Source organism: Alnus glutinosa, chromosome 13 (genome assembly GCF_958979055.1).
Source record: "Alnus glutinosa chromosome 13, dhAlnGlut1.1, whole genome shotgun sequence".
NCBI lineage: Eukaryota > Viridiplantae > Streptophyta > Magnoliopsida > Fagales > Betulaceae > Alnus > Alnus glutinosa.
In genome coordinates, this window is record NC_084898.1 from 5,988,033 (window position 1) to 6,008,082 (window position 20,050).

The window sequence follows — 20,050 nt, forward strand, 5'->3', positions numbered from 1 at the left end:
GAGAAGAGAAGAAAAAGTGAAACAGAGAGAAACAGCACCTGCGAGGGGAGTGCATCCATTGTCAGCTCTGAGAGCGAAACCGGTTTACCCCAGACCCAATGGAAGCCACCACCCCAGTCTTGGCCACTGGCCACTTGTACTCAATCCCCAACGAGTCAAGCTCGGTCCTGATTAGTTGACTCGTCCTGTGCTCCTCAAAACCCAGCTCTCGGTACTCATGAATTCTCCTTCTCAACCCTCTCATCCATTCAAAAAACCTCTTAATTTGCTGCTTACTGCTCAGCCATGTTTGAGAAAGCTTGAACTCTTGTAGCTTTTTTTATATGATTGGTTCGTGAAGTTTTCTTAAAAGTCCAGGTGGGCATGCAAGGAATCTAATATCTAGCTAATACAAAAGACGAAGATTGATTTTGTTCATTTAAGAGCAAAATCCAAAGCGCTTCTTCTCTATCAAAAACTTTGAGGGAATGGACTCGAATCCTTCGGAAATGCAGGAATCGAGCATCGACATCGACAAACTCAGCTACGAAATCTTTTCCATCCTGGAGAGCAATTTCCTGTTTGGCTACGACGATCAGAAGCTCTGGATCCCCAAGCCCATCGCTCCCGCGCCCACCGAAGTTCAGCTTCAAGCTCAATCCCAACCGGCCGCCGCTGAACAAAGGAAGAGGTTTTACCGCTCCTCCTCTGGTTCTAGCTCTAACGGCAGTGGTGGCTTCTTTCGACGGCTAATCAGAGGCGTCCACTTCGCGCCCTTGGTGAACGCCATGGCTGCCGCCTATTTCATTTTAAATTTTAAATTTTATTTTTAGTTTTTTAGTTTTATTTTTAATTTTTATTATTTTTTAATTGAAAAAATACACATGACATGATGACAGGAGTATAATGAACATATTTTGCCAAAATTGGCATTTTTTAATTGTTTTAATAATTTGGGGGTAAGAATCAGAATGTTAGCAGTTTATGGGGTTAGTTGTAAAATAGATAATAATTTAAAATGTTAAATTGTAATTTTTCTTAATAAAATTCATCAAGTTTCTTAACGAAATTTGATAATAGAGAATAATTAATTATTTTTAAATTTCACATGGAGCTTTCAGGACATTCTAAAACTACAGGGAAAAGGTAGGTAAATGAGTTGAATGGTGGTCTTTCTAGTAGGCGCGGGGTGGCCAAAAGAATTCTTGGTATGGGAAAGTGGAAACCAATTCCAGTGGGATTGGGTCTTGGCGGGAAATTCGAAATTGGTTTTGGGATGAGAATGGAAGAAGTGATAGCACTGAAACACGTTGGGGAACTGGTGGAGTTTTCCCGTTGTGGATGGCGTCACAAATTTATACCAAACGCATGCCACCCCGTGTAGCTAGCAAGAGGGGTACGTGGCTTCCCCTTTTACTTTTAAGTTGATGAGTAATGATTTAACACCATTTAAATATACATTTTTTTGTAATTTTACTTATATGGTAAGGTGGTTATTCACCTTAATTTATTTATTTATTTTTTAAAAAAAAAATTAAAAAGTAGAGAGAGACAACCTTGTCACATAGGCAAGGTGGTAAAAAGTTGTATCTTTAGGTGGTGGTGAATCATTACTCTTAGTTTATATATATATGTGACATGTTATAATTTGGACCTGATGTGGTACACTAACGGAATTTGTCAAATTTTCTAACCGAATTTGAAAACATGATTTTTTTTTTTTTTTAAAAAAAAACAGTCTCAAAAGAGAGACTTTTTGCAATTTTGTTTAAAAATACAAATTTTTAGACAAGAAGAGGATACAAGAAGTTAAATGTGCTACCTTGATGAGATTTTATTTGATTTTATTTTATTTCTTTTTCTTCTAATTGAATATGTAAGGGAAAAATATTACGAGGGGATCCTAAAATCGAGAAATGGATGGGCTCCCAGCAACACAACCAAAACAAATTATAACAATTCAAAAATACATACAATATAACTTGCTTGCTTAATTCTAAGGGCTAGCTATTAAGAGCATCGATCGTTAGTGAGCTCTCAATTTCAATTTTTTCAGTAAAATTTAGTGAAAAATTCAAAAAACTCCACTCTAACAAATTCTCTATAAATTTTCTATTTTGGCTCTTGTTAGAATCTCACCCCAAATTTCGCTCACAAATTTCATGAGCTATTCAATATTTTATTATTTCTCTCTCTTTTAACTTCACTTTTCACTTTTTCTCTCTCCTTGTTTGTTAGAAGTGGTTGCTTAAAACCAATAAAATATTCATATTTAGTTGAAATAAAAAAATATTTAGAGAGTTTAATGTATGAAACTTTTTAAAAGTGATAGATAAAATCAAAAATGGAGATTCTTAAGCTAAAATTTAAAGAGAATTTAAAAAGCTCACTAGGAGGCTCTAAGGATGCTAAAATTAACATGCATCCGATTTACATCCTCAGCAATTTGCCTCTCTTTTTACCTAAGTAACAGAAAAAAGACATGAATGGAGCTAGGAAATAACGCATAACAGTGTTCAAGCCCGGTTGAGAATCCTAAAATTAAATCTTGAATTGGCTTGATCCCAATGAAGTCCAATCTGGTCACCCTTGTTCAGGACCCTCCTCTCCACAAATTCCTTATTCCATTTTCCAATGAGAACATAGCTCCCATTACTTGCCCATTGTTTGAACACCAATTGATGTTCAGACTTGGTATCACAATCCCAAACACAAACTTGCAACCCTTTATGTAAGCTTTCATTGCGATTTGCATCCCATTTGGGTAAGATATGCTTCTTCACCCCATCCACTGCCAACAAGAGCCTCGACAAATGCCCGAGATCGCTTGTCTCGATCATCTTCTTGATAACCCAGGGATCAACGCCCAGCTTCAACTCCAATGAAACACCGCTACGCATCTCTTCTCTTCTAACTTCACGGCAACTAAGTTTCATTCTTTTGATTCTACAAGCAAGGAGGTTTTCATTTGCTTTTCTCTTCTTGGTCGTGTAAGAAGCGCAACCGACCTTCAGTTCCAACGAAATCTCCTCCGATCCATGTTGGCTCTTGGTGATCTGACCAAGCCCTTCATCAGCTTCACCGACTTGATCAGCTTGATCATCGTTCTGTTGAAGACCCAAAAAATTATAGAAGATGGGTTTTTTCACGTTACGTTCAGAAAAGGAGGAACTGCTCTCATTTGTTGTCTTTTTCTTAGAAAAAAGCGATAGTTCCATTGAAAGTTCGCTCTTTTCATCGTTGTTTCCTTCTGGCAAAGCGTGAGAACCACTGGGTTGGCGGGAGAGTAGAGAAGCCTCCATCGATCAGAAACCAAGAAAGAAAGCGTTTGTGTTAGTGTTTTTCTTGGAGGTTGTCGGTGTGAAGAGAAAGGTATATATGTGGGGAGGACTTATATAGCTAGGAGGCTAGGAAGCCGTTGGCAATTCGAAATCGGAATCCGAGATGGAAAAGAAATTAGAACGTTGTTAGTTTTCTGTTGGAGTAGCACCTCTTCTGAAAATTTCCAGCCGTTGAGAGTCGCAACTTGCTGTGTTTAAAAGGCCGTTGGTCTACAAGACGCCCTAATTAAGTCGGTGGAAATATATATTTTGAAATTCTCGTGTGATAATGACCGCTGAGTAAAAAAAAAATTACAAGTTTTTTCTTTTTATTTAATGGCGTGAATTTTGTAATTTACTGTAACCTTAAAATTTTGAGCCAAAATGACACTTTCTTCATTTTAATTTGAAAAATGATAAAAATCATTCACTTGTTCATTCCCTATACATTTCCCTACAGCGAATTTGCAAATCAACAGTTGAATAATTATGATATAACTATATAGTAATTAATATAAAATAAAAAATAAAAAGGTGGGAGGCAACCCCCACTGCCTCTCTGTGAAGGTGGAGATCGATCTCCATCCTCCCCCTTTGTAGGAGATCGAGAGGGAGGATGAGGGTAGTGGCAGAATCAGGAATTTATGTTTGATAGGGCCGAACTGAAGCATGAATTCCTATTTTCGCCACTAAAGAAGCTTGCTTAAAAATTTGTATATACAAAATTCTCCACTAACACAAATACGGTAACATTATTGTAACTTATTCATCTACTCTATACGTTTCAAGTTACAAAATTAAATTCATATTACACTATACGTAAACACATTAATCACATCTCACACAATACTTTGTTTATGCAATCTAATATTATGAATTATCATATTAAAAAAAAAAAATTAAACAAGACTATAAAGGAATTAAAAAGCAAAAAATGAAAAAAGAAAAGGCCTCTATCATTTAATTGGAAGAGAAAAAGTAGACGCTAATATCATCTAATACCACTTGTAACAGTTTAATTAACTGTTACTAAATTTTAGAATTTTGATTTGCTGAATTGAATGGAATTTGAATGTAAAAGAGAAAAAGAATGATGAATTATGGAAGAATTAGAAAAACAATATTGTAAGAAATGTAAAATTGATGAACGAAAATTACAAAATGCAGTTATTTCTCAGACACTTATGCAATGTTGTACGTACAATTGCCTAGTTACATGTATTCCTATTTAAAAAATTATCAAAATATTTATCAAAATTCACCAGGTACAAATGTATTGTAGCACAGAGGTCAACAAACTCATGCCACAATACATTTCTAACAGGTGAATTTTGATAAAAAAAAATAAAATAAAATAATTTTTAAAATAGGAATACATGCAACTAGGCAATTGTACTTACATCAATATATATATATAATGATAATAAAAATCGGTTGTAGTTACCCGTTTATTAATCGGTTTTTTAAAATACAATAATCGGTAATCAACCTGGTACCCGGTTATCCAGTTGCGATTATTTTTAGTTTTTCGATTTTTTCGATTAACAGTTGTTGGTTGTTATTAGCGGTTACCGGTTATCATCTAAAAAATAATTGAAGAACACTATAAAGGAATTTTAAAATAATAATAATAATAATAATAATAAAAAAAAAAAAAAAAAAAAGAAAAGAAAAAGAAAAGACATCTGCCGTTTAATTGGAAGAGAAAAAGTACACTTTTTTTTTTTTCACTTAAGGTTTAAACTTTTCAATAAAAGAATGAAACAAGAGAAGTTTTGTAAACATTTATATAGGGTCATTTCAAAGGGGCAACAAAATCTATAAGGATCCTTAACTCTTGCATTAGATGAACTCCTTAAGAATATATTTTTTTTTTCAACTATGGCGGTGGCCATGCCCCTGCTGGCCTATAATTAAGTGGCTCTGCCACTGGAAAAAGAGGAGAAGGAGGAGGGGGAGGGGTAAGGGTATAGAAGGTAGATTTCCACTTTCTCTTTTTCTTCTCTCTCTTTCTTTTTTTCTTTCTTTCTTTCTTCTTATTATTATTATTATTTTAATATTTTGGACATAATTGGTACGCATGAGGAGTTGGAATGACAAATCGAAGTGAAATCCTGCAAAACTATATACTAGAAGATTTCATTAAAGTTTCTAATTGCCTCTTCCACTAAACTATATATATCTAAAAGGAATTTACAACCAAGTCTAAGTGTCAATAGGATGAAAATCGTGAGCCTGCAAAGCTCTCATCAGATTCTCACGAGTAACCAATTCAGCACGAGAACGCAATGCAATTTCTTCGGCCATAGTGGTAGATCTAGTGTACATGTGAAGGGGATCGGAAGCTCTAATATTGCTTGTAATAGTTTAATTAACTGTTACTGAATTTTAAGGTTTTGATTTGTTGAATTGAATGGAATTTGAATGGAAAAGGGAATAGGAATGATGAATTATGGAAGAATTGGAAGAACATGGAAAGAAATGTAAATTGATGAACGAAAATTATAAAACGAAATAGACTCTTCGAGATGTCCGGTCTCCAGAGCATTCGAGGTGCTCAGCCTCTAATTTACCACAGTAAACAAATGACTAATCTCATATCCTCTACAATTAAGCTATATATTGGCCTTTATATACACATAACTCAAGCCCATTATCACTAAAGGCAAACTAAGTTCAGCCCACTAAGCTACTAAGGTGAAAGCCCATTATTCAGTAATATACTCATGACACATGTTGAAGAAGAAGTGGCCCGAAACAAAACCCATGAAAGACTCTGATGGTATTTAGTAGTTAATCCAAGCCTTGATGGTATTTATTAATAATTCTATTAGTACATTAAGTGTCCATCAAAAAATGAGGTGGCTTTTAAAATCACCATTTGATCAATCACACGTCCAATGATGATTTTAAAAGCCACCTCATTTTTTTATGGACACTTAATTTTACTAATAGAATTACTCAATATTTAGCGCTCTGGCTATGTATCTATAAAGATACTGAAAATGAAAAAAAGAGACATTTGTTTATTTTCTGTTGTTAATTGATAAAAAAGAGTTAGATGTGACTCTCAAGATTGTTTGTAATTAAATAATGTGTTATACATACACATACTTACTCATGATCTATCATATCGTTCAAGCATTTTTTTTTTTTTTCTTTTTTTGTTCCTTTTCCCCTCTTTCACACGAATTTGGATCCTCTCCATTTCAAATGAAATGGAGTATCCATTTAGTTATAAGTCAAGGGCATAGTTGTCTTTTCACATTCTATGAAAATGTGAAAAGACAACTATGTCCTTGATTTTATACTAAATGGAGAGGATCCTCTCCATTTGAAATGGAGAGGATCCTGTTCCCTTTCACACAAGGATCTAATTAACTTTTCATTGATTAATTATTGAATTTGACTTAGTAATATTACTTGGAGAATGATACTTAAACCATCCCCCGACAGACTTTTATAATAAAAAAATAATTTTTTTAATCAAAAACAGTTTCTGATGTGACATCGGATACTGTTTTGATTAAAAAAATTATTTTTAAATGAAAAGTGACGTGCAGGGGCCGGCTGTTTTGCCCCTGCCTATCACTACTCATATTACTTAACAGCATTGATTCATATTACATAATGAAAGTGCCATGCGCCTGAGAAGTCACAACAAACTACCATTTTAGCTTGGGCACAATAAAATACCTTGTGATATATTTTTTGTTAGAAATTTAAAGCTATTGTCAAATTTAAAGTACATACTGCATGTCCTTTCAGCCAATGTTTCTTTTAATTTCTTTTTCATCTCAATGTGGTCACAATGATTTTTAGTACTGCAACTTCGAGTTTTATGTGCATATTGCCGCTTCGATATAAGGAGGTTGTTTGAACAGTTTCCAATATGGTATGACAGCTCGCTCTACGATGTTCTTCACGTCTCATGATCGCAGCAAAACAAATAATGTCAAGAGAATACGCCAAGATTGCCGGCAGATCTTACTCTGATTCTCAAGTCAGTTTCTAAGATAAAAGTATATTCGAACACAATAATTCAGTATTAGGTTTATACATGGTGTACAGGCTTATTTATAGTATGTGTTATTGACGATTTGACCTAATATTTAATTAGAGCTCCACTAGTGGGCCAACGTTGGCTTGGAGGCCCTTAACCTAGCCTTTCTGAATGGGCTGATCTGAGTTAGATTATTCCCAATAGAGGTAATAGTCCATAATGATGAAATAGTCAATTAATTAGTTAGTAACGTACCGACTTGTCAACTATACACTCAATCATTAGTTTGTAAGGTGATTTTAATCAAATGTATAATACCCTAAGCATTTTTCGATCAAGATTAAAACATAGGAAAATGCTTGAGCTAGTACAATTTTTACTATAATTTATATGCACGTTTTATGGAAATGAGTGTGATCTTGTAGATAGTTAAGTAGCACTACAAAAAACTTGCAGTTTAGCCACGTGGCTACAGTACCCGGTACTGTAGCCACATGGCGATTTCGCTACGTGGTAGATTACCCATGTCGCGATTTTGCTACGTGGGTAAACCATCACGTAGCGAAATGTTTGCACAGGTAATTAGCCACGTGGATTATTTCCATGTCGCCAATTAACCACGTGGATTATTTCCACATCGCAAATTAGCCACGTGGTTAAAATATTCATATTTTTTTAATTTTTTCAGGAATTAAAATTTATTTAATTTTTTTTTAGAAAATTTTAATAAATTAGCCATGTGGTGTATTGGCCACGTCTCCAATTGGTCCAGATTTCTCTCCAAGTGTTTCGCTGCAGATTACTGTCCGTTAGACAACCAAGCAATCACACAAAGAAGGAAAGACAAGTCAATTACGTGAAGTCAGGAATTGAATACTTATTTTCTATGTTAGACAGTGTGCATATGCGTATATAAGGGATAAGGCTATTGCCGTGACTTGTAAAGAAATATCAAATACAGAACATATTTTCCTCATATTTTGTTTCACCTCCATCACACAAATTAGATAGAAAGCCTTTTGCGTTTCTTGCAAGTTGTTGCAGCGAAGAGAAAGATACGATGAGGAGGGCAGTTTTAGATTATATGGCCTGCTTCCGATCCATTTTTTGTATATATGTATGTATAGTTTAGAGGAAGAGAATTAGAAACTTTAATGGAATCCGTAGTAATTAAATGGTTTGGTAAAGGAGAGTACAGTCTTTTGCAGGATTTCACTTCTGTCATGGCTTATGCCTTATATAGTTGCCAAAAAGGGGAAGCAGTTTGGATTGGGGTATGTATCATTCCAAGTCCTCAATGCCACATACCAATTATGTTTATGTTTGAGATAAAAATAAAAAAATAAAAAATAAAAATAAAAAGAAGAAGAAGACAAAAAAGAAAGAAAGAAAGAAAGAAAGTAAAGATCCATTCCTATATCTGTGCCCTTCCCCTCCCAACAAGGGGGGAGGGGGGGACAATTGGGATGGCTTCAACCCGACTCACCTATGTGGGAGTGGAAATCTACCCACATAGAGGGGGAGGGTGGAGATCACCACCTCCACATAGAGGTAGTGGAAGTGCATGACTCCTATGTGCACCTAGCTTTGTGATGGTGGATCTCTAAACCCAGTCCGCCCCTTTGTGAGCATTGAGTCATTCCTCTTTGTAGGGGTGGAGGGTCTAGTGGGTGGTTGTGTGGTGAATTTTCATTATTATTATTTTTTTCCTTGTTTCTCATTTTTTTTTTTAATGTGAATTTTTAAATTTAGAATTATTTGGTTCGCAGAATAGACCATTAATTTAAAATCATTGAGAATTGCAAGCATGCGAGGAAAAGGAAAAATAAAAAATAGAGAGAGAGAGAGAGAGAAAGAGGCCATATAATTCACTTTACTACTTGTGTTATTGTATCATTGGAGCATGCTGCACGATCGATCAATAGTACTGTATAGAAATTTTGTTCAACTTTTCAAGTTTGCACTTTTATATATATATATATATATATATATAGAGGTGACATGTGTCATAATTTGGATATGATGTAGTACGTTAACGAAATTCATCAAGTTTCTTAACGAAATTTGATAATAGAGACTAATTAGTTATTTTTAAATACCACGTTGAGCTTTTACGACATTCTAAAACCACAGGGAGAAGGTAGGTCGTAAATGAGGTGAATGGTGGTCTTTCGTGTAGTGGTGGCCAAAAGAATTCTTGGTATGGGAAACCAATTCCAATGGGATTGGGTTTTGGCGGGAAATTCGAAATTGGTTTTGGGATGAGAATGGAAGGAGTGAGAGAGAGCACTGAAACATGTTAAAAAAAATAAAACAGTTAAAAAATACATACAATATAAGTACGTTGCTTACTTAATTCTAAGGGCTAGCTATATATTAAGAACGCTAAAATTAACATACATTATCAGCAATTTGCCTCTCTTTTTACATAAGCAACGGAAAACAGACATGAATGGAGCTAATAACGCATAACAGTGTTCAATCTAGCCCGGTTGAGAATCGTAAAATTAAATCTTGAATTGGTTTGATCCCAATGAAGTCCAATCTGGTCACCCTTGTTCAGGACCCTCCTCTCCACAAATTCCTTTCTCCATTTTCCAATGAGAACATAGCACCCATTACTTGCCCATTGTTTGAACACCAATTGATGCTGAGACTTGGTATCACAATCCCAAACACAGACATGCACCCCTTTAAGTAAGCTTTCAGTGGGATTTGCATCCCAATGGGGTAAGATATACTTCTTCACCCCATCCGCTGCCAACAACAGCCTCGACAAATGCCCGAGATCGCTTATCTCGATCCTCTTCTTGATAAGCCAGGGATCAACGTCCAGCTTCAACTCCAATGAAACACCGCTGCGCATCTCTTCTTCTCTAAGTTCCCAGCAACAAAGTTTCTTTCTTTTGATTCTACAAGCAAGAAGGCTTTCGTTTGCTTTTCTCTTTTTGGTCGCGTAAGAAGCGCAACCGACCTTCAATTCTAACGAAATCTCCTCCGATCCATGTTGGCTCTTGGTGATCTGATCAAGCCCCTGATCAGCTTCACCGACTTGAACTTGATCGTCGTTCTCTTGAAGACCCATAAAATTATAGAAGATGGGTTTTTTCACGTTACATTCAGAAAAGGATGTTGTCTTGTCCTCGGAAAAAAGCCATAGTTCCAGTGAAAGTTCGCTCTTTTCATCGCCGTTTCCTCCTGGCAAAGCCAAAGCGTGAGAACCACTGGGTTGGCGGGAGAGTAGTCCGAGTAGAGTAGCCTCCATCGATCAGTCGGAGAAAAAACAGAGAAAGAAAAGCGTTTGTGTTTGTGTGTTTTTCTTGGAGGTTGTCGCCGTCGGTGTGAAGAGAAAGGTATGGGGGGAGTGGGAGTTATATAGGAGGAGGCTACGGCCGAAGCCGTTTGCAATTCGAAATCCAAGTAAGAGATGGAAAAGAATTTAGAACGTTGTTAGTTTTCTTTTGGAGTAGCAATTAGCACCTCTTCTGAAAATTTCCAGCCGTTGAGAGTCGGCAGTACTTGCTGTGTTTAAAAGGCGGTTGGTCTACAAGACGCCCCAAGTCGGTGGAAATATATATTATGAAGATCTTATGCGATAATGACTGTTGAGAAAGAAAGAAAAAAAAAATTAAATGACACCTGATCACTTTCATCATTTTAATTTGAAAAATGATAGAAATCATTCTCTTGTTCATTCCCTATACATTTCCGTACAGTGAATTTGCAAATCAATTGTTAAATTTATGGGATAATTATTGATTTAATTGCAAATTTCTTACATGTAAGTCTCACAAATCTTGTAATTAATTTACAAAAAAGATGTACAACATATGAATTGAAAAATGATGTGTAGAGCTCTATTTTGATTTGGCAAATTTTGGGCCGCATCGTGATTGAAAAAAAAACTTAGGTTCAATCTAATTAAGCTTTTTTTCCTCATATAATTTCATACAATCTTTTTGTAAAGTAATACGACATGGTACTTTGAACCTAGGTTCAATTCCATTCATCAATTCTTTAAACCCACTGCTCTCCGCATGTCTAAAAGGTAACTCACTTTTAATGAAATACCGGACAACCAAATTTTTAACATTGTTCGAATCATATTGCATGAATCCTATTTGGTTGCCACTAGTGCATTCTACCGTTTCTTAAACAACGTTTGCAACAACGTTTGCAACAACGTTTGGCTTTTGGGTAGTTTTTATATCTTAAGTGGAGAGTTTAGGCAATTAGAGATAAGGTGGGTCATTATGGGTGAAATGTCATTCCTCTTTTATTGATACCTTATCAACCTATTGCAATAATTGCCTATAGTTCTAGGGTTCTCCTTGTCAATCGGTTCAACTTTTTGAAAGTGTTCTCGTACGTACAATGAACTGATTCACATATGGTTTTTTGAATTGTGATTGTTGCATGTGATTAGAGGGGAAAGTGTGGCGCTTCCAACATTTGCATAGAAATGTGTTTCGGGATCACTATATGGTTTGTTTGGGTATTGAATTTTAAGAATTAGAATTGAATTCTAATTCTATTTACAAATATCGAGTTAAAAAATTGTGTTTGGATGTTGAATTTTGAGATTGAAAAATATTATATTTTAATGGTAAAAAATGATTGGAAGTTTAAAAAGTTGTGTATAATGATTGGTATTTTGAAAAGTTGTGTAAAATAGTAATTTAAATAATAATAATTTATTATATATTGATTATTTAATTAAAAAATAAATAAATAATTTTTTTTAAAAAAAAAATTAAAATTAAAATTAAAAAAAAATATTAAAAAAAAATGATGCAGGGGTGGCTGCCGGTTGGCAGCCACCCCCAGTGGTCGGGGGAGGCCGCGCGGCCACCCCCAAGGGTCGGGGGAGGCCGCGCAGCCATCCCCAAGGGTCGGGGGTGACCGCGCGGCCACCCCCAAGGGTCGGGGGTGACCGCGCGGCCACCCCCGCTGGTCGGGGGAGGCCGCGCGACCACCCCCAAGGGTCGGGGGTGATCGCGCGGCCACCCCCAAGGGTCGGGGGTGACCGCGCGGCCACCCCCAGGTTGGCAGCCACCCCTTGTTTTTTTAATTAATTTCTTTTAATTTTTTTTTATTTAAATTTGTATTATTTTATTATTTATATGTGGGACCCACACACTTTTTGGGAGACAGCTTGTCCTGCGCGTGGGTCCCAGCCATTACTCAAAATGTCAGCTTAGAATTCAAATGAAATTCGAGTTAAACTCGAGTATTCCGGCGGGTGGGCGGGTTTTAGAAAAAACCCGAGTGGAATAATTATTCCACTCTGTTGCCAAACACACGAGTGTCATCCATCTGTTATTAGATAGATAATAAAATGTATTTAACAACCAACTAACCAGCATAACATATTAAATACAACATATTCTCCTAATAAAGTCTATGTCAATAAAATATAAAATCAGCAAGGTAGATTAAATATGTACTTCATATTAATCAAATACATATGTATTTCACAAAGCATTTTTCGTATGTCAAGTACGCATATAAAACTACTGGTGATTTCTATTTTTTGTTAATCATAATGGTGATTTCTATGCATTAAACTAACCACAAATAACTCACAGAGCAAGTTCCAAGACAAACTTTTGGCAGTTGATCAAAATAAAGTGCACTTCTTATGTAATATTTTGTTTTTTTTGTTCATATAAAACTAAAAGAATGAAATGGCTTCTTTTCTCTTTCTTTAGCATCTAAACTTGCTTCACCCTAGGTCTTACTTTGTAGTTTGTATGTATATTGGATCAGCTTGCTTTTTCTTTTTCTTTTTCTTTTTTTCTTTTTTCTTTTTTTCTAATTGAATAAAAAAAAGGGTTACAATGGAGGATTCTTTTCACTTCTGATCCAAAAGAAAGAAAAAGTAAAAGATCCTATCAATGAAAAAGGGATAGACTCCTCAACATTAGACCAAAACCAAACTAAAAATTACCATTAATTCCTATCCCTTTTCAATTCCACCGAGAGGTGAGAGCATTTTGTGATCCCGAAGTGTTATCTTTAGTTTTAACCCTAAAGTGAAACGACGTGGTTTTGGTGCTTACAACCAAAACATCATCGGTTCATATATATATATATATATATAAAGGCAAAAATTGTAATTGCTTTTAAAAGTGGTTTAGCGGTTAATAACCACGTGTATTTTCAACCATAGATGTGCCAATAAGGTTGAATCACCCTAAATTTTTTGTATTATCTTAAGAAAAATACACATAATCCCCTCAAACTACCATTTTATTGTCAATGTCCTCCCAAACTATCAATTGTGTCAATATTTCTCCCTAAGCTACCAAAAAATGTCAATGTCCCCTAATGACAAAAATACCCTTCATAAAATTATTAAAAAAAAAAAACTAAATATTTAAAATTGCATATATGTCATTCAGAAGGACATAAATGTAATATTTTATGTCTTTCCATATGGACACTAGAAGGAATTTTAGCATTTATCATTGATAGTTTGAAGAATATTAACAATCGAGTAATAGTTTAGAAATATTTGTACTTTTTCCTATTATTTTTGTCTATTTAAGCTTTTGGGACAATTTGTAATTTAACATGATATCAGTTCAAATATTTTGAGTTCGAATCTTATTTATATCATTCACTTTTGATCATTTTAGTTAAGTATTACACATATTGAACATTGCTCGCTTATTGAACAAGAATCTGAGTCGAGTTTGAGTCTATACGTAAAAAGAAATGTTAAAATGTTAATTTAAATGATTAACTCTAAAATTTCTTATTATTAGCTTAGACTTTTTAGATGTGGTAATTTAACAGTAGTTTGAGATGATCTTGATTCTTTCTGAGACGTAGAAACAATGTTCATGGGATTCTTCATCCAAGTTAGAGAATTGGCCATCTTTTAAAATTTGCTGACTCAACTTGATTGGAAGGATACTCCAACCGATTTTGCATATGAGGAGCTTCATTCTATCGTTAATCTTAATTATCATTCTAGAGTTTTCTAATCTTAGGAGTCCAAAGCCCATTTGTGTTAAAAAGGATATGTTAATCTAATTTGTAGGCTACTTTTTAGTTTTTTCTTTGTTACGATGTGACATAAAGTTAAAATATAATTTGTGTTTTGAATTGTTTTGTTAATTTTTTTTTTATTTGTTTTTAAAAGCAAAATTTTATTCTGAAATTTGTTGCCAACAAGCTTATTAGGCTTTTTTTGAGCTCTCGTAGAAGATGTACATCTCGTTTGAGTGTGTGATTTTTTTAAAATATTATGAATACCGAGAGAATTTATTTTTTTAAAATTATATTTGGATAGTTTAAAAAATTTGAGACAAAATTAGAAAAAAAAAATTGATAAAATCTAATTATAATTTGAAAAATGAAAAAATAGTATTTGAAAAATACTTATCACCCAAACATGCCGGTACATATTAAGGGATCCAAATCTATTATATTTTTTTTTCTTCTCAAATCGCTAACAATTCAAGTAAAAATGTGAGAAATACCATATGGGATTTACGTGCCCAAATAAGAGGACAGGCTGTTTAGAGTAATGCTACACATCATCTCTTTGTCCTCCCAAATTTGATATGACTCTTAAAATCACCATTGAATTTATGATAAATCATTATTAAATTTTGATCCAATGGTGATTTTAAGAGCCACATCAATTTTGGGAGGATAAAAGGTGGACAAGAGGATGATGTGTAGCATTACTCGGCTGTTTAAGACTTATTCGAGCATATAAGGCCTATAAAAATTCTTTCACATTTACTATTCTAATGACCAATAATTCCAATGGTAAAATTGTTAAGGAAATTTGTGTCTTCTGAATTTGTTGTTTCTTGATTTATGAAATTACAAGATCTTTTCAAAAAAAAAAATAAATAAATAAATAAATAGTAAAATTGTTAAGGGATCTCAACCCCAAATTGAGAGGGACAAATTTTTCAATCGAGTTCAAGGGCAAAAGAGTCAATAAACCCCCTGAGAAGTGATTCTAGAAAAACGAAGAAGAGTCTAGAGCCGCGAAATGCGAAATGCGATTCGAGAAACCACGAGTAATGAAGAAGCCACGAGAAACCTCTTAACACGTTATAAATACCATGCCTCTCCAGCTGATGCCACGACCGAAAAAGAGAAAAGAAAAAGAGAGAAATCCAACGTTAAGGAAAACAAGTTCCTGAGATTTTGATTTTCTCATCGCCTTCTCGCCTCGTTCTGTATTCTGTGAATTCGAGTTCATAGCAACCTGTATCAATGGCTGACGTGCACATGGGAGAGAGTCGAGAGATGGAGATGGAGACCGAGACCTTTGCGTTCCAGGCGGAGATTAACCAGCTTCTGAGCCTCATCATCAACACCTTCTACAGCAACAAGGAGATTTTCCTTCGTGAGATCGTCAGCAATGCCTCCGATGTATGTTTCCGTCCGGCCCGCCGTCAACTGACTGATCAACTTAATTCTTAGTAATGTGGGTGTGTTTTGAATTTGGGTTTTGTTTGTTTTGTAGGCATTGGATAAGATCAGATTTGAGAGCTTGATGGACAAGAGCAAACTTGATGCTCAGCCGGAGCTCTTCATCAGGATTGTTCCTGACAAGGTCAACAAGACCCTCGCAATCATCGATAGCGGTATCGGCATGACCAAAGGAGGTACGTAAACCTATTCAACCAGCCCACATCGGTATAATTGGACTGATTTTGCAATTTTTCGTTTGTATTAATCACTGAATTAAGCTTAACGTGTGATTTCGTGAGCTTTGGAGTCTTTTTTTTTTTTTTTTTTTTTTCTTCGGAATGGGTTCTGATGGATTGACGCAATGTGGGTTTTGTGGGGATAGATTTGGTGAACAACTTGGGGACGATTGCGAAGTCGGGGACGAAGGAGTTCATGGAGGCGTTGCAGGCCGGGGCGGATGTGAGCATGATCGGGCAGTTCGGCGTTGGGTTCTACTCGGCTTACCTTGTTGCCGAGAAGGTGATTGTGACGACCAAGCACAACGATGACGAGCAGTACATCTGGGAGTCTCAGGCCGGTGGATCCTTCACTATCACCAGGGATGTCAATGGCGAGCCCTTGGGCAGAGGAACCAAGATCACTCTCTTCCTCAAGGAAGACCAGGTGAGAATAAGGAAAAGCACACGTTTTATATTCCATTTTTTAATATATAAAAATTGAGTAATGATTCACTACCACCTAAATATACAACTTTTCACCACCTTGTCTAGGTGGCAAGGTGGTCCCCTACTAATTTTAGAGTTTTTTTATTTTTAAAAAATAAAATAAAGTGGGGGACCACCTTGCCACATAGACAAGGTGGTGAAAAGTTATATATTTAGGTGGTAAAGAATCATTTCTCATAAAAATTATGCTATATATCTGGACTTGGATGGTCACTGTGTGGGTGCGTATTATGTAGTTGTGGCTACAAGATTGATCCTTATTAAGAAGAGTCCGTTTTGGTTTCCGATGATAAAACGTGCGATTCAAAAATTTTTAAAAATATAATTTAAGAATCTGTTTGAGATTGTGTTAAAAATAAAGTTTTTCTATAAAAAAGCTCTGGCTTTTTATATTAAAAAAAAAAAAAAAAAAAAAAAATCTTAACACACAATATTGAGCTTTTGTGAAGAAAAAAAATTCAAACATTTTTTTAAAAAAGTTTTTTTTATCTAAACATACATATTTTTGTTTAGCATAATTTTTTATGTACTAAAAATACTTTTTAAGCTTCTTAATGTAATTACATACTCTCAAACAAGCTTTTAAGTGTTTGGTAAAATTTCAATATAGTTTCGCTTTTCTTAACACACAATTTTGGGCTTTTGTGAAGAAAAAATTCAAACATTTTTTTTGAAAGTTTTTTTTTTTTTTTGAAACTAAACATACATATTTTTGTTTGACACAATTTTTTATGTACTAAAAGCACTTTAAACGAGCTCTAAGAGTATGGTAAAATCTCAATATAATTTTTAAATTCGTGCATTTTTTAAAATGTATCATTTGCCTAATATTTAAATTGCAAGTTTTTAAAAACAAACTATGAAAAAATATATTTTCTGTAATTTAATTTAAAGTTAAATTTTTAATTTACGAAATCATAATGCCAAACCCACTCCATGTTGGATAACAATCTTAATTCTTAGTGATTAATATAATACTAGTGGGATTAAATTTCTATGTACTACAAATTTTCGTTTGTCCTACAAATCTAAGGATGAAATATTGGTCAATTGAGCAAACATATTAACTAACACCTTGCTTCAGGGTTGAAGTCCCGCTCATCTCCATACATATAATTACTTAATCAAATTTTCCAACAGTGCTTAACCCTGTTATAATGGGTGGCTTTGGAGAAAACAACCACCACCAACTTTGTCTCCGTAATTTTTTGAGTCCAGTTTTGGGATAGTTTTGTGAATGGTCTAGTCCTTTTGCGCATGACCTTCTAGTCACAAATTTAGGGCTTGGTGTTTGTTCAATTGAATGAGAATCTTAATTGACATTGCAGTTGGAGTACTTGGAGGAGAGGAGATTGAAGGACCTTGTGAAGAAGCACTCAGAGTTCATTAGCTACCCAATCTACCTGTGGACTGAGAAGACCACAGAGAAAGAGGTTAGTGATGATGAAGATGAGGAAACTAACAAGGAAGAGGAAGGTGATGTTGAAGAAGTTGATGAGGAGAAAGAAAAGAAACACAAGAAGAAGAAGGTGAAGGAGGTGAATCATGAGTGGGAGCTCATCAACAAGCAGAAACCTATTTGGCTCCGAAAGCCCGAGGAGATCACCAAGGAGGAGTATGCCGCTTTCTACAAGAGCCTCACCAATGACTGGGAGGATCATCTTGCTGTGAAACATTTCTCTGTGGAAGGGCAGCTGGAGTTCAAAGCCATCCTTTTTGTTCCGAAGAGAGCCCCGTTCGATCTCTTCGACACGAGGAAGAAGTTGAGCAACGTCAAGCTCTATGTCAGGAGGGTGTTTATCACTGACAATTGTGAAGAACTCATGCCAGAGTATCTGAGCTTTGTGAAGGGAGTGGTGGACTCTGACGACCTCCCACTCAACATTTCTCGCGAAATGCTACAACAGAACAAGATTCTCAAGGTGATCAAGAAGAACCTGGTGAAGAAATGCATTGAGATGTTCAATGAGATTGCTGAGAATAAGGAGGTCTTTAACAAGTTCTATGAGGCATTCTCTAAGAACATAAAGTTGGGTATTCATGAGGATAGTCAGAACAGGGTTAAGCTGGCTGAGTTGCTGAGGTTCCATTCAACCAAAAGTGGTGATGAGATGACCAGCTTGAAGGACTATGTGACAAGAATGAAAGAGGGTCAGAAAGATATCTATTACATCACCGGTGAGAGTAAGAAAGCTGTTGAGAACTCGCCCTTTCTTGAGAGGCTGAAGAAGAAAGGCTATGAGGTCCTTTTCATGGTTGACGCCATTGATGAGTATGTTGTTTCGCAATTGAAGGAGTACGACGGGAAGAAGCTTGTTTCTGCCACAAAGGAAGGGCTGAAGTTGGAGGATGAATCGGAGGAAGAGAAGAAGAAAAAGGAGGAAAAGAAGAAGTCATTTGAGAACCTGTGCAAGGTCATCAAAGACATCCTTGGGGACAAGGTAGAGAAAGTGGTGGTGTCTGAAAGAATTGTGGACTCGCCCTGTTGCTTGGTCACTGGGGAATATGGATGGACAGCCAACATGGAGAGGATCATGAAAGCACAGGCCCTGAGGGACACCAGTATGAGTTCTTACATGTCTAGCAAGAAGACAATGGAAATTAACCCCGACAATCCCATTATGGAGGAGTTGAGGAAGAGAGCCGAGGCCGACAAGAACGATAGATCGGTGAAGGATTTGGTCATGCTGCTCTACGAGGCTGCTCTTTTGACTTCTGGTTTCAGTCTCGACGATCCGAACACGTTTGCCGCACGAATTCACAGGATGTTGAAGCTGGGCCTGAGCATTGATGAAGACGACACTGGCAGCGAGGATGCTGATATGCCGCCACCATTGGAGGAGGAGGGCAACGAGGAGAGCAAGATGGAGGAAGTTGACTGAAGAGAGAAAGACATCCTATGCCATCAGTGTTTCTTGCTTTTGTTTAGAACCTTGTGGTTGGTTTGTACTCATGGTTATCTACTATGTTGCTTTTGACATAAATACAATCTGTTTCTATTTCCAAGTATAAATTATAGTTCTTTATATCTTTATTTCTTCCCACCATGGCTCTGCTGATTAATTTAGCCTTCAAGGATTTGTCTTTGAAGGTTGATGACATTCTTGAAGGGAGTTGCCAATATAGATGTTTCTGGTGCCACATTGGGCTCCAACAAAATTCTGAAACTCAAAATTTTCACCTTAATTATTTAATTTATAGCAAGATGACCAGTGATTTAGGCCACGTTAATTTTTTGACAGAAGTAATCTATCCAGTCTTAACGATATATCATATCACAAAATGAAGGATAGGAGCAAAAATTAAAATCTTTAAACCAGAGAGAGAGAGTCAACCATATTTAACCCTAAAATAAAATCTATGACTTAAATTTAAGGAAAGTATTATTCTAATAATTAAATGTCTAAACGAGATACTGACTTCTGTCAATTTTTTGACAAAAATATTATACCATTTATTTTTTTGATAATAATCTGTCAATTTATTATTTAAATGTCTAAAAGTATCAGTCTTAACAATATACCATTTATGATACGTAAAGAAGCTTTAGGATAAAATTTAAAGTCTTTAAACCATAT

The 20,050-nt window shown here is 35.5% G+C and overlaps 2 protein-coding genes across 2 annotated transcripts; one reads left to right on the forward strand and one right to left on the reverse strand.

The window, feature by feature from the left end:
* Positions 1–2,495: 2,495 nt before the first annotated feature.
* LOC133853843 (B3 domain-containing protein At2g33720-like) lies at positions 2,496–3,281 on the reverse strand. Its single transcript, XM_062289868.1, has one exon. The coding sequence runs from the start codon at positions 3,279–3,281 to the stop codon at positions 2,496–2,498; it is 786 nt and encodes a 261-aa protein (XP_062145852.1).
* Positions 3,282–15,415: 12,134 nt separating this feature from the next.
* LOC133854366 (heat shock protein 83-like) lies at positions 15,416–19,498 on the forward strand. Its single transcript, XM_062290540.1, has 4 exons — positions 15,416–15,705; positions 15,800–15,941; positions 16,130–16,410; positions 17,801–19,498. The coding sequence occupies exons 1-4, from the start codon at positions 15,547–15,549 to the stop codon at positions 19,352–19,354; spliced, it is 2,136 nt and encodes a 711-aa protein (XP_062146524.1). The 5' UTR covers positions 15,416–15,546; the 3' UTR covers positions 19,355–19,498.
* Positions 19,499–20,050: the final 552 nt, after the last annotated feature.

What these genes read in the sequence shown, in the direction of transcription:
- LOC133853843 (XM_062289868.1), bottom strand. Translation starts at nt 3,281, where the DNA reads ATGGAGGCTTCTCTACTCTCCCGCCAACCCAGTGGTTCTCACGCTTTG.
- LOC133854366 (XM_062290540.1), top strand. Translation starts at nt 15,547, where the DNA reads ATGGCTGACGTGCACATGGGAGAGAGTCGAGAGATGGAGATGGAGACC. An exon ending in TCGTCAGCAATGCCTCCGAT is followed by an intron (nt 15,706 to 15,799) that starts GTATGTTTCCGT and finishes TTTGTTTTGTAG; the next exon opens with GCATTGGATAAGATCAGATT. An exon ending in TCTTCCTCAAGGAAGACCAG is followed by an intron (nt 16,411 to 17,800) that starts GTGAGAATAAGG and finishes TTGACATTGCAG; the next exon opens with TTGGAGTACTTGGAGGAGAG.